Source organism: Onychomys torridus, chromosome 4, assembly GCF_903995425.1.
Source record: "Onychomys torridus chromosome 4, mOncTor1.1, whole genome shotgun sequence".
Lineage (NCBI taxonomy): Eukaryota > Metazoa > Chordata > Mammalia > Rodentia > Cricetidae > Onychomys > Onychomys torridus.
Window position 1 is genome coordinate 47,360,378 of NC_050446.1, and position 13,487 is coordinate 47,373,864.

At 47.5% G+C, this 13,487-nt stretch overlaps 1 protein-coding gene across 2 annotated transcripts; it reads left to right on the forward strand.

Moving 5' to 3' along the window:
• Window positions 1-3,858: 3,858 nt before the first annotated feature.
• Sp5 (Sp5 transcription factor) lies at window positions 3,859-12,291 on the forward strand. 2 transcript variants are annotated; one of them, XM_036186434.1, is made up of 4 exons: window positions 3,859-3,928; window positions 4,044-5,618; window positions 5,939-6,310; window positions 6,984-12,291. In XM_036186434.1, the coding sequence occupies exons 3-4, from the start codon at window positions 6,260-6,262 to the stop codon at window positions 8,130-8,132; spliced, it is 1,200 nt and encodes a 399-aa protein (XP_036042327.1). In that variant the 5' UTR covers window positions 3,859-3,928; window positions 4,044-5,618; window positions 5,939-6,259; the 3' UTR covers window positions 8,133-12,291. The 2 variants fall into 2 exon arrangements, with proteins under 2 accessions (XP_036042327.1, XP_036042326.1); XM_036186433.1 differs by having other exon boundaries at window positions 4,044-6,310.
• Window positions 12,292-13,487: the final 1,196 nt, after the last annotated feature.

Sequence of the window (13,487 nt, forward strand, 5' to 3'; positions counted from 1 at the left end):
AACTTCTACACACAAGAATATGAAGTAATTGCCGAAGTTATTTCATTTAACATAATGTTTCCCAAATTCGTCCATGCTACTCTAAATGACCGAGTCTCGTTCTTTTTCATGCTCTGTGTACAACACAGTTTCTTTATTCATTTATTCTTTCACATTTGAATATCCAATTGTCCTAGCACCATTGCTTCAAAATAGGAGTCTTTTATGTCTCTTTATTTTTTAGTTTTTCTATTCTAACCTACTACCAGATTTTGGAGTTTGGGGTTTCTTTTAAAATGCTGAGTCATACTTTTCACCAGTTTCCTCATCTCATCCCTAACTAACTGTCAAACCATGCAATACCAATAACTGTATCTGCACCTATCCTTCCAGGCTCTCTGCCAAGCCAGGCCTCCCGGAGATGGAACTTTCAGACAGGGAGCTGCATCAGAGCCCAGAAGAAATTTCCTATATACAAAGCCTGGGCAAAGGCAAAGTTTCCTGACTACTCTAATCTGCCCTGCCTTGTCTACACCCCAGCTTCATAAACTGAGTTGCAACTCCATGGGGGGGGGTGCACATAACTGAATGTGGGGGTTGCAAACAAAATTGGCAACAGTAAAAAGGTTTGGAAGTGCACCGATCCAAAACTAATTCAAACTCAAATGTGTGATGGATCTGAGGGGTTCCTGGCAGATTGAGGACATGTGCTTCTCCCTGCTTGCAACTGAAGCCTTGGTTCAGAACACACACCATGCACACTTTGAGTTGAGCATGTTGTCACACCACACAATACCAATGAATGCTGCTTGAAACATAGGTCAAATCTGAGACTACTGTACATGATGAACTACAGTGATTTTACTGCACAAAGTTCCCTGGTCTCATAGACAGACACATAATGGTATAATCAAGAAAAACAGAGACCTTCTTAATATTGTCACTCCTTGGTATTTGTGCCAGATTTGTATATCTAAGTATATCTATTGTGTTAAAAGTTTGACTTTTAAATTGTTGAATTGATAGCTTGAGTTTCATTATGTGTGTGTGTGTGTGTGTGTGTGTGTGTGTGTGTGTGTGTGTGTTGGTGATTTTTGCCTTAGGGTTAATGATTGAATTTCCAACAACTTTTGAAAAAGCCCTAACACATTTCTTCCATTTTGTGCTATATATTCATTTAAAGTAGTAATCTCAATGTTAACAGTGTTAGTATCAAAACATCAGTCAATTCTGAAAAAAATTGAGGATGCTTTCTGCCCTGCAGTATCAAATAGACAACAAAGATTTAATTCCTTGTGTAAAAATAAGAACAAAGCCAAGCATGATGGTGCACAATTTTAATCCCAGCACTTGGGAGACAGAGGTAGGGGGGACCTCTGTGAGTTTGAGGCCAGCCTGGCCTACAGTATGAGCTCTAGGCCAACCAGGGCTACACAGAGAAACCCTGTCAGCAAAACAAACTCAGAGACCCACAAACCACATCACATCTATCTCATTAGAACACAAGTTCAACTTCATCTTTAATAAGTGGCAAAATAATGGAAATTATCTTAAAATAGCTTTATGACTTATTATCAGTGTTTTGTTTATATGCCTATTTTATGGACATATATACCTGGGATCACATGGCAATTTCTTGGGAGAAAGGGATTTGTGAGTGGAAGTAGTTTAAGATTCCCTGGTCCCCCTCCAGCAAATCAAAAACTTCCCTTATCCCGTCCTCTGGGCTCCTTCTGCATTTGTGTGTTCTATGGCACGAGGCAATCACTCACTATACAGATGACACAGATGAATTGTGTTTGCCACACAATTCCAGCCCACCTGGAATTGATCCCAACCACAGATCAGTTATTAAACATCTCTGGAACTTACAGCACTTGGCTAACAGAATTCGGTGAGATTTAAAAAACAAAAAACAAAAAAACAAAAAAACAAAACAAAAAACCACCTCTCTCCTAGTTTTCTGCCTATTACATACTGACTCCATTAGTAAGCTTCAAGTCCAAGTTAACATCTTCAGCTGTGGAAGGGGAAATCTCGGGGGAAAAGTTGGCTCCCAAACAAGACTCCCAGCATGACAGCCACTTGCGACTGATTCCACCACACTAAAGAAGAAGAGCCTTTCTGTCCAGGACAGGCTTCAGGGCATCTAGGGTTTGCTTTGCACCTTACACAGTAAGACTGCTTCAAATCCTGAAGGTTAATATGGAGAGTATTTGACTGCAACCCTTCCCCACCATAACCACTGTTTTATTTTTATGTTTCAACTGAAGACGCAAAGTTTGATCTCTTCTGTGTTGAGATCTGAGAACAATAGCAGCTTTCTGAGGCAGCAGGAAGGACTTCAAAAGGCCGCTATGCCTGGTTGTAATGGCTGACTGGGGCCATAGGCAGGCATCCTCCTGAGGCTTGGCGCCCATTAGCACAGGAAAATCCATCACTTCTCCTTCCCAGATCCTTTACTAGCCAGGCAGATTCAGGCAACTGGAAGGTTGAGCCTTGAGGAGGCCAGACCCAGATGGGAAAACTTGAGGGCTGTAAAATCCAATGAGATAAGAATGTGTTAAAATGACCCAAATAGTGTATGGATTTTTCTTTCTAATTTGAAAGAGAGAAAGAAACAAAATTAAAAAAAAAAAAAAGTTGGGTGGATAGGGAGGTGGGGGATCAAGGAAGAACTGCGAGAGGAGGAAGAACATAACCAATATGTATGATATGTTTTTGTTTTTGTTTTTTCAAAAAAGAAAAGGAAAAACTACAGAAGGGTGACTGTCTGATGCATTTAAGCTGTAGACAGCTAGAAGAGGTCTCAGAAAGTATCAGGTCAAAACAGCCACACCCCAGACAGAGCAGGCCTGCCCCTCTGCGCCAGTGCGGGTGTGGGTTTACCTCCCCACCTTTGCTCGCCAGCCGTTTGCACCCGGATGACTCCTGCTGCCGGCCCGCCTGCCAAGAACCCGGGCTGCAAACTTCTCAGTCTCGGCACCCTGCTGCTCCGGGAGCAGTTGGGATTACCGCTCAGCCCCGCCAGCCGCCTGCCTGGAGAGACGAGTATTCAACCTCCCCGCCCCCCGCCGCAGTGAAAGTTTGCTCCCACTTCGCCGCTCCCCCACCTCCACCCCGAGGCGCGAGGAGCGCGTAGGAGTTCCCGGGTCCGCGCGGCACAAATACACTCATCAACAAAGGAAAGCCCATTAAACCATCCCTCCTGTGAACTCGCCCCCGCGGATACCTCTTTGAACTGACCCCCGCCCCGCAGCCCTAGAGCCGTTAGGGGCGCGCTGGCCCTCCCGGGCTCTCTGGCTCCTTTCTCCGCCCCCCCCCCCCCCCCCCGGCGGCGGCGCACTTTTGCAGAGCGCCTGGTCTTTGAAGTCTCTTTACATTACGGTACCGCAGCCACGCGCTCTAGCCCCGCGCGGGGGCTTTGTGTAACGGAACTGACATTTGGCCTTGATACCTGTATCTCTTGGTGATTGCAACAAATTTCTAAAATAAATATCGTGCTTTGATCTCCCTGCACTGCATTTTTAATGGACGCTCCAAATATTACTTCATTAGGAAGATTCCCCCCCCCCCCCCCATCTTCTTTCTTTCGTTCTGGAGCTCCACGCGAAGGGAGGGAAGTTAAAGCTCTGTTCTTCCAAGTCTCTCTCCAAACTCTTGGTTGGCCCTGGGAGGGCTGAAACTGTTTTCAACAAATTCGGGAGTGGGGCGACTATGGTGCTCCAGAGCGTACTGTTCCCCTAACACAGTTCTGCAGATTTTGTACTACTCTTTTAAGCCCACAAGCACTGTACAGAGGAAGCACATTTTACAGATGGGCAAGCAGAGGCGTACTTACCAGGGATCTCAAGGACAAGGCAGGGAAAACCTGGCTTCAAAGTTACAGCGCTTAACAACCCTGCGCGCAGCTAGTGGTGGAATTTTAATAGCCTAAAAAGTTAGCGGGGTAAGTTATCTCTTGTAACTATTGGGGTGTAAATTGACTCATCTTGCCTTTTTGGTAAAATAGCTAACACATTTGGCCAAAGAAGATACTACCAGCTTGCTTTTCTTCCTTCCAGAAAAGACAGGTTGGAAAAGGCTCAGAAAGAGAGAGGAACCAGACAGACAGCCTTCCAGGTTGCCCTGGCCGAGCTCCCTGGCTTCAGATGCGCACTTGAGAAAGGTCTCCTTCTGGTCCCAGGATTCTCCAGAGCTGGATCCTTGCAACTGGACATGGGAAGGGGCAGGTCGGCCAGGCCCCAGGGCAAACCAGAGTCATCTCCCCTTTCCGCTTGCACAGAACCCTAAACTCGCGTTCAGGAGGAGTAAGGCCGCGTGGGTTGAGCTGTGAGGTGACTGTTCACCGGTCCACGAGTGACACCTCGTTGGGGAGAAGGAGGAGATGCTAGAATGGGGGCATGTGAGGCCTGGTAGTCATTTCCATTTCGAAGGCACGTCCAGAGCGTGAGAGAATATGGGCCTTCTTAAAATGGCATAGTGTCAGGGCTCTTGAGGGACGTGTGAAGGGCACCGATATTCAGTGCAGAGTTCTGCTAACCTCTGGCGCTAATCTGGGAGTTAGGCCACCGGATCCTGGAACATCAGTCCTGATCGCATGGTGGTCCCTGGACGATGCATAAACACCCAACGCGAGCTCAGCTGATTTGGGGCTTCCAGGGAAGCTGGAAGGCGGCCTCAAAGACTGAAGATCCCGGAAGCATAGAGGCTGGAGAAGAATCAGGCTAAGTCAACCTCAGGCGAACCACTTCTCTGTGCCGTCACCTAAGCTGCCACTGCCGAGTCTCTGCCGGCACTCCAGACCCCCAAAAGCGGTGAAGGCCCCGTGTCGTCCTGCCAGCCACTAGTCCATCCCTTTCGGCTCCGAAACTAGTAGAGGAGGGTCCTGGACAGAAGACAGGCAGGAGGCTGACTGATCCTGCCGGTGGACTACTCCAACGAAGTTTTGAGGGGGACAGCCCCTGGAGAGGACTTGGGTGCCTGAGACAAAGCACTCCTGTGGATGAACTTTCCAAAGATGACCGGAACAAGAGTTTGCTTTGACTTTTTTCCCCCGTCCAGGGACCTCCTCCCAGTGATCTGTGGGTTCTTAAACCACGGAGATGGAGTGAGGTGAGATGGGGAAAAGGGGAACGCGGAGAAACTTCCAAGCCGATGGAGCCTAACAAGTGGGAGGCTTGCCCGGTCCTGCTCAACACGCAGAACTGCTGCTTGTCTGGAAAGTATAGTCCAACCTCACCCCGCTCCCCCGACCACCCCCCCCCCCGGCGCCCACCACCCCAAGTGTATGTTCCGGGTTGTTCTTTCTGGTGTCCTGCCAAGCTCAGATGTGGGAGGAAGCAGTAAGCGCGGTGCGGGTTTTTTCCTAGGTTCACTCTGCAAAAGTTGTAGCTCCAGGAAAACTTCCAGGTCACCAGTGGGAGCCCCAAGAGGACTCTGCCGCTTGTCAAGCGGGAGGACCTGGAGCGTGTGCGCCACCCACTGCCGCCTGGGAGGCCGCCCAGCCCTGCCCAGGGTCACCGAGCTGCCTGCGCCTCCGCGGGCGGCCAGGGGGTGGGACACGCGGCCGGCCGGGTTTGGTCAGTCCCACGCCCCGCCCCAGGAGCTCACTCTGGTCGGCGACGTGAGGGTGCGGAGTAAGTACCGGGAAGTTACCCTCAGCCCAGTCTCAAAGTACCGCTCCTGAAAGCTGAAGGCAGATTTTTTTCTAGAGATAACAAAGACACTTTGTCACTTTGCGCGCTGCCTTGGTGCAAATCTTTAATTGCAAGTGGGGGTGGGGGATCGAGTGTCCCGAGCAACCCAAGCGCGAGTCTCCAGGCGGCAAGGCCCCCTTTGATCAGGAAAATCCAATTATTTGTGTATATACATTTCCCACATAGTGATTACTTCATTAATTGTCCCGCCTTTATCTCCTCCCTTCCCATCCCCCCTAATAATCAGTTCTTTTATCCAGACCAACAAACACACCATAGGAGCTTTGTGGATTCAAAGGATTTGCTTTCGCTTCTGAAAGAGCCGCTATTCTTTGATGATTGGGTAGCGGCAAACTTCAAAGCCATAAATCTTTCCTCTGACTGGCTGGCGGCCCAGCAAAGCCCTTATCAAATTCTTGGAGGTGATCCTGAAGCGCTCAGACCGCGCGCGGGGCGAGCGAGCGGGGCGCGGGCGGGGAGGACTCGGAGGCACGCTGGGCGGCCGGTCGTCCTCGCCTTCGGGTGTCCATGCCTCGGCGGCCGCGTCCCGCTCCACAACGAGCGGCCTTCAAGAAGTAGCCATGGCCGCTGTGGCCGTCCTCCGGAACGACTCTCTGCAGGCTTTCCTCCAGGTCAGGACCGGGCCGGGAGAGGGAGGGAGCAGGTGGGAATCTAGAGTCGGGATCTGTGCGGGTGCCTGGAGCACCTTTGAATCTCAAAAGGATCTCCCGCTTAAGGGTGCGACTGGAGTCCGACCTAGGAGCACCCATGCCAACTTGACAACTAACCTGGTGTGTGTGTGTGTGTGTGTGAGGGATGCACGGATTGGGAGGTATGTGGATGTCAGAGTAGCAGAAAACTGGGCCTGAGTTCACCTTGCTGGACTCTTCTGCTGACTTTAGCCCAGGATAGGCCAAAGAGGAACGCTGCGGATGCAAGGAAAACAGCGTATAAAATGCTAGCGCACGCGACCCCACAGCTCGACCGTGGGTGTTTCCAGGCTCTTCCTGACCGGCTGGTCCCTCTGCCTCTTCCTTTGCGCCTACCTTCAAGGCTGATTGGCGTCTCTTTGAGCCAAGTAGTTTAGCAAAAAGCGACCGCGCACCGGGGGTTCAGGTAGCGGAGCGCTGAAAGTTTCCTGGGACCGCTGGATGCGCGCGTGGGGTGCGGTGAGGTCTGGGGGAGGGACGGCCCGGCGGAGGAGGGGCAGGGGTATAATAGTGGGGGTGGCGAGCCTGCCCAGAATCGGCGCTTGGAACGCTAACCTTTTGTCTCTTCCGCCCTCCCTCGCCGCCGCCCATGCAGGACCGCACCCCCAGCGCCTCCCCGGACCTAGGCAAGCACTCGCCGCTGGCGCTGCTGGCCGCCACCTGTAGCCGGATCGGCCAGCCCGGCGCGGCGGCGGCCCCCGACTTCCTGCAGGTGCCCTACGACCCAGCGCTGGGCTCACCCTCCAGGCTTTTCCACCCGTGGACCGCCGACATGCCCGCGCACTCGCCAGGCGCCCTGGCTCCCCCACATCCCAGCCTGGGGCTGACGCCACAGAAAACACACCTGCAGCCGTCCTTCGGGGCTGCGCACGAGCTCCCACTCACGCCCCCCGCGGATCCCTCGTACCCTTACGAGTTCTCGCCGGTCAAGATGCTGCCCTCGAGCATGGCGGCTCTGCCTGCCAGCTGCGCGCCCGCCTACGTGCCCTACGCCGCCGCACAGGCCGCTCTGCCCCCGGGCTACTCCAACCTGCTGCCCCCGCCGCCACCTCCACCTCCACCGCCCACCTGCCGTCAGCTGTCCCCCGCCCCAGCCCCGGACGACCTCCCCTGGTGGAGCATCCCGCAATCGGGCGCGGGGCCCGGAGGCTCCGGGGTTCCAGGGACTAGCCTGTCCAGCGCCTGTGCCGGGCCCCCCCACGCTCCCCGCTTTCCCGCCTCCGCTGCGGCGGCTGCAGCGGCTGCGGCTGCCCTGCAACGGGGCCTAGTGCTGGGCCCGTCGGACTTTGCGCAGTACCAGAGCCAGATCGCCGCGCTACTGCAGACCAAGGCCCCCCTGGCGGCCACGGCCAGGAGGTGCCGCCGCTGCCGCTGCCCCAACTGCCAGGCGGCTGGCGGCGCCCCCGAGGCGGAGCCGGGCAAAAAGAAGCAACACGTGTGCCACGTGCCAGGCTGCGGCAAGGTGTACGGCAAGACGTCGCACCTGAAGGCGCACCTGCGCTGGCACACGGGCGAGCGGCCCTTCGTGTGCAACTGGCTCTTCTGCGGCAAGAGCTTCACGCGCTCGGACGAGCTGCAGCGGCACCTGCGGACTCACACGGGCGAGAAGCGCTTCGCCTGTCCCGAGTGCGGCAAACGCTTCATGCGCAGCGACCACCTCGCTAAGCACGTGAAGACGCACCAAAATAAGAAGCTCAAAGTCGCCGAGGCGGGGGTGAAGCGGGAGAACCCGCGGGACCTATGAGCTCACCCGGGCACTTGGCAGGCCACCCCCGCCCAGGACATCCTTCCCAGCACCTTTGCTAGCAGGCCCGAGGCAGACCATCGAGGCTGCTGGCAGAGAGGAAACTTTAAAAACCAACTTTTGAGTGTCCTCCTCCCGTAAGGAAGCCCTGCTGCCCAGCCCTAGAGCAGAGGGCAGGGCAGGGCAGGGCTGGGAACTGGATCATGATTGAGAACCCTAAGTTTTCCCAGGACAGTTCCAAAGGCCGAACTATCGCCTGCCTGGAAGACCTACAGTCGGGGATTCTACCCCCGGGCTGGCTTTGCTTTGTAGGAATCGCTGTTGATGAAAAGTGGAAGAGCCTTGGGAGATTCAAAACAGGGCTTGAGTTTTCGCTAGGCCCGATTCGGGCTTTGTACAGGTTATTTAATAATAGCTTTGTTAAAGAGTAATTATAATTATAACATTAATAAATGTTTCTGTTGTTCTCAGCTCCACGCAGAGCTACAGCATGGTATGTTTCTGTAAAGCGATCAGCAGTTGCAGCGTGAAAATAAATACGTTCATTCCAGGGTCTCCTCAGGAAGACCCCCGCAGAGCCGGTCTCCTCTGATCTTTCCTTCTTCCTGGAGTCTTCACTGAGAGGTCAGGTTTCACCCGGAATCTGGTGGTTCCTGTGTGCTGTTTCTATCTGCTGTGTCTTTGCCTTCTAAAGTTTTGGGAAAGTGTGTACTGGAGGCATGGGCAGGCTCAGGGCAGTCAATTTTCAGGTGAAGAGGTCAGGGCAAGATTTGCCCGTCCCGGATTAGGGATCTGTGCAATTCTAGGACTTGATGTGCTTTTTTTAAGTTTGATACCTGCTCTATATAAAATGGGGTGAATTCCCTGCTGTTTTATTTACAGTTGTTGGTACTTTGGGGACCCATGGAAGGAGCTAAGCGTTCTCAGGGCCTTCTCCCGGGTGAGATTTTTTGAGAGTTAAATGGAGAAACTGACAGTTCTTATGTGGATGAGGCAGTGCCAGGATAACACCGAAAGGTAACTGTCACTTTGCCGCGTGCCAGCCTGGCCACACACAACTTGTTTGTTAATTCACACAGACCAGCTAGACAGCCATCGAGCTAGGCCAGGAAGTGTAATTTTTCTTGTAGCGTGGACTTCCTTTTTAATCTTCTGGCCGGACAGATTTCCTCAGGGAAGAACCAGGAATGCTCGCTTGCTCATAGCCTAGAAATGTAGGAACAAGACTTTTTCAGATCCAGGTTTGTTGCCTTTCTCTAACTTTTTAAGGTCTCTCCCCCCCCCCCCCAGTGTCTCAACTCATTTGTATCCCAATATTTGGGGTTTCAAACCCAAAACTTAACAAGCAGTTAGACTCTTTTATTTAGAATCAGCAAAACCCAAAACAATATTTAAATTTCGTAATTGTTAAGTCATTGTCAAACTGCCATGAATCTTTTCATGATAAATGTGTGTACATGTATTTATACTATTTCACAGCCTACAAGATTGCCATGAATTTTTGCTTGAAGTCAAATTAAAGGGCAAAAATTTCAAAAGCTATGATGGGTTGTTCTTGAAAGTTATGTAAATAAGACACAAACATCAACATAATTGAGATGAGAATAACGTAGCGGTGAGAAATCGTTTGATTTATGTGTAATGTGAGACAAGGCAGCAAATTATGTTAGATTCCTTGGCAGAGCATGTTTCAGAGCTACTAGCCCTCTTTCGAGATTTTGAACTATTTAATAAAATTGAAGGCCAGCCAGCCATCCTGGTCCTTCACTTCAGAAGAGTGAGCTAAATGTCTAAGGGTGTGGCCAGTTTGCAAGCAATTATAACACAGCAGTTAGACAGTGTGGTCAGTCTGTCTAACTAAATGTGCATTCTTAATTCCAATCTATTGTAATTAATCAGGCATACCTTGATTTAGACCAAGTACATGTTATATGGGGAAGTAGAAAAGTTGCATGAAGTTTTCAGTTACCCACTCTTGAGCCATGACCTGGGATGCACTTCAGACTCAAGAAAAGTTGCTTGGCAGCTGATGGGGACTTTGGAGTCAGGAAGCTTGAAGTGGTTATGTCATGTTTGTGTGAGAGAAGTAGCTTTGATTTAAAAGGAGGAGGTAGCAATTTTGGAACACACCTGTGATTACTGACAGGTACAATCCTTTAGCATTCAGAGAGGAAAATAAACCTTTATCATAGGAGGAAAGCAGACAAAATGTATGAGCTTGGAAATTAAACATGAGGGATAGTGAAGGTAGTACTCTTTGAACTTTGTAATTAAGGAGAAAACTAGGTCAAATACGTGGAATTTGCCAAAGTAATATATATGTACCTTTAAAAACCAAGCTAGTCTTGTGATAACAAAATTAACTTTCTTAGGATTGTGGTTAATTGAGCCTGCCAAATCCAAAAGCAGTCTTTAGCTTAATTTGATACATGGTAATTGTTGATCATTCATTGTATCACTGCAGCTCCATCACTTACTTTAGAAAAAGAATTAACAGCATTATTGAAGGAGGAGTCAGGAAGCCACAGTGATAGTAATATCCAAGTATAGGAAGGCATCCCATGGGTATACTGAAAAAATAAGTTAATATAATGTAGAAATGCATTCCAGTTTACAAGCTGTGGGAATTTGAGTTATTGCATGCTTTGTTTATAAGTCTGCAACTAGAGTACCATTTTAAAGACATTAAAACTTATTTTGGAACACCAGTAAGCAAAAACAATATGCATGACTTAGGTACAAATTAAATATATTACTTATAGCCGAAAATGTAATGGAATTAAAGTTAAAAATTTAGGAGCAAATTATTACTAACTGTAGACTACATATTATTTTGAATTCGAGTTTGCCAACTTCCAAAAGTGAGTTTTATTTGCCAACTTTTATCAAGGTTTTTATTTAAGACTTCAATACACAATTATTTAAAAACTGAAATGAGTATGTTAATGATGTCTCAAATGACACTAGATGATTTTTTTTTTTTTAAAGAAGCTGGTTTGGGCAGAATAGAAATAGAGTATATATTAAATTCCAAATTGGTGACATTTTAAAATGTACACTCAATGAATAAATGAATCATTTGGGTCAAGAACTTAGAAACAGAGAAATTGAATAATATATAAATTATCTAATTTGGAATTTTGTGTTTCTGAATTTAGCAATATGATTTTCTGCTTTTCTCAAGAGAACATTGGGAAGACATTTCCATGGTTGATCATTTATTTGCTTTTAATGAGTCTGGTAAATTTGCCAAAGAAAATACAAGGGTTACTAACCTCAATTTCAATAGTTTCTAGATTTATTAGAATTAAACTCTTACTATATTTTAAAAAATTATTTGCCTTAATTCAGTCAAATAAGACATGCCACTAAAAAAGTAATCTTGCTGAGGGTGCTTCCAATAAACCCTATTTGATGACACCATGAAAGGCAGGTGTTTACCTCAGCGTGCGCTCTGCTCTGTTTTAATGCTGGAGGCTTTGAAGCAATCAGTTTAAAATGGTGTCTTCAGCGTTGTTATTTGGGTCTGCTAGGGGAATGTGCTAGAAGCTGTTACAGAAGTAGCTACGAATTCTACTCTTCTAACGTGTGGCTAACACTTGTTTATGTGGGACTGTAGAATTGCAAAAGGTTGTTACTTACTTTAGTGTATAGCCTTACAAGACAGACACAATTATCAGGGCTTTGGGGGGTGTGAATGGGCTATGTTGAAGAATCATATTTAAATTTTGATGGCTAGTAAACAACTACAGTTCACTGTCACTACTTTCTTCTTGTTTGTATGGTAGAGGGAGGACTTTTAAAAGAATATGAGACCTGGGACTCCTATAAAATGCTGGTGGCACACTCCTTGAATCCAATAAGGAGGATGAAGCAGAAGGATTGCCCAGAGTTCAAGGCCAGTACGGGTTACACAGTGAGTGTGAGGCCAGCCTGAACTACCAAGCAAGACCATACCATGTTGCAACACCTGTCCAAAACCAGAGAAGTGTGTTAACACAGTTTGATAATGTAGGGAGAAAAATAAGGAAAATATCTAGGTAGACACATGTTTATGATGAGCTATATTTAGGTTAATATTGCCAAAATGACATGCACTATAGTCATAATCTGACCCATATAACAATCTATATAGGCAGTTTAATTTTTCTCTGATATTAGTAAGAGTCCACATTTTTACATAAATATCTTTATGTCAATTGTTTTTAAAGAATGTGATGATACTAGATACAGCAGTAGTTCAATTTAATTTATGGTCACTATGCAATAACCTGCATAATGTCACTGACTGTCATGAGTAATGATGAGTTCAGCGAAGATGCAACCCAATAGCTTCAGACCATCACTAATTTCTTGACCATTTCACTGGTTTTTTTTTACTGCTACAATTTCTTATGTGAAGATGTGTGTGTATATGACATAATACAATTTCAGCTGACATTTCAATTCTTTTTCTGGACTATACGTAGCTTTTCTTCCTCATCCTTAGCAAATCTCAAACAGTTCTCAATGGGAAGATTGCTATCTAATCCATAATTTGGTCCATGAACGTATATTATATAACATATAATAACTAAAGTGTGAGCTAGTTTTTTATATAATACAAAAGCCAAAACAGGGAAATCATATCTAGTTCTTAGTTTGGTATAGCATGGAAAATCTACAGCTTTCACCTTCCAGAAAGTCTATTCAGCCCTATGAAGATGGAGACTGTAAACATAAAATGTAAGTTTGATTTATAATAAAAATATTTACTAGCCACATTTCTGACCTCAGAAAATACACTAAAATAGTATAGCATCCAATGAGGTGTCTCCATGCCTTCTGAGTTCTCTAAATGTAAAGTTAAGCCATGCCGGCACTAGTCATGCCTTAGTACTATCTAAAACCTGATGGAAAAACATCTAGCCTTTAGCTCTATTTCATCCAATTCTCAAGGCAGACACCAGGCCCACATCCTCATTTATGCTTGTGATTGGGAAATGTGTCCTCATGTTGAACTTATTTGGAGACAGCATCCTAAAAATCTACAGAAAGCTTATTCATGTGAATTTTATTCTTATGTTCTGTGTACTACTTTTTTTTTATTCTGTGTCTTAAAGAAGGCAAATGTCTTTTTTTCCATGTCCATCTCTGTGATGAAAACTTTATGTGTCTCTTCCTTTAAAAGTACAATCACACCAGGCTGTGGTGGTGCACACCTTTAATCCCAGCACTCAGGAAGCAGAGGCAGGTGGATCTATGTGAGTTCCAGACCAGCCTGGTCTACAGAGTGAGTTCCAAAGACAGCCAGAGTTTCACAGGGAAATCCTGTCTCAAAAAAGGGGGTTCTAGAGAGATGGCTCAGCAGTCAAG

Coding starts and splice junctions, on each gene's coding strand:
- Sp5 (XM_036186433.1), top strand. CDS start 6,260: ATGGCCGCTGTGGCCGTCCTCCGGAACGACTCTCTGCAGGCTTTCCTC. Junction 6,311..6,983: donor CTCTGCAGGCTTTCCTCCAG/GTCAGGACCGGG, acceptor CCGCCCATGCAG/GACCGCACCCCCAGCGCCTC.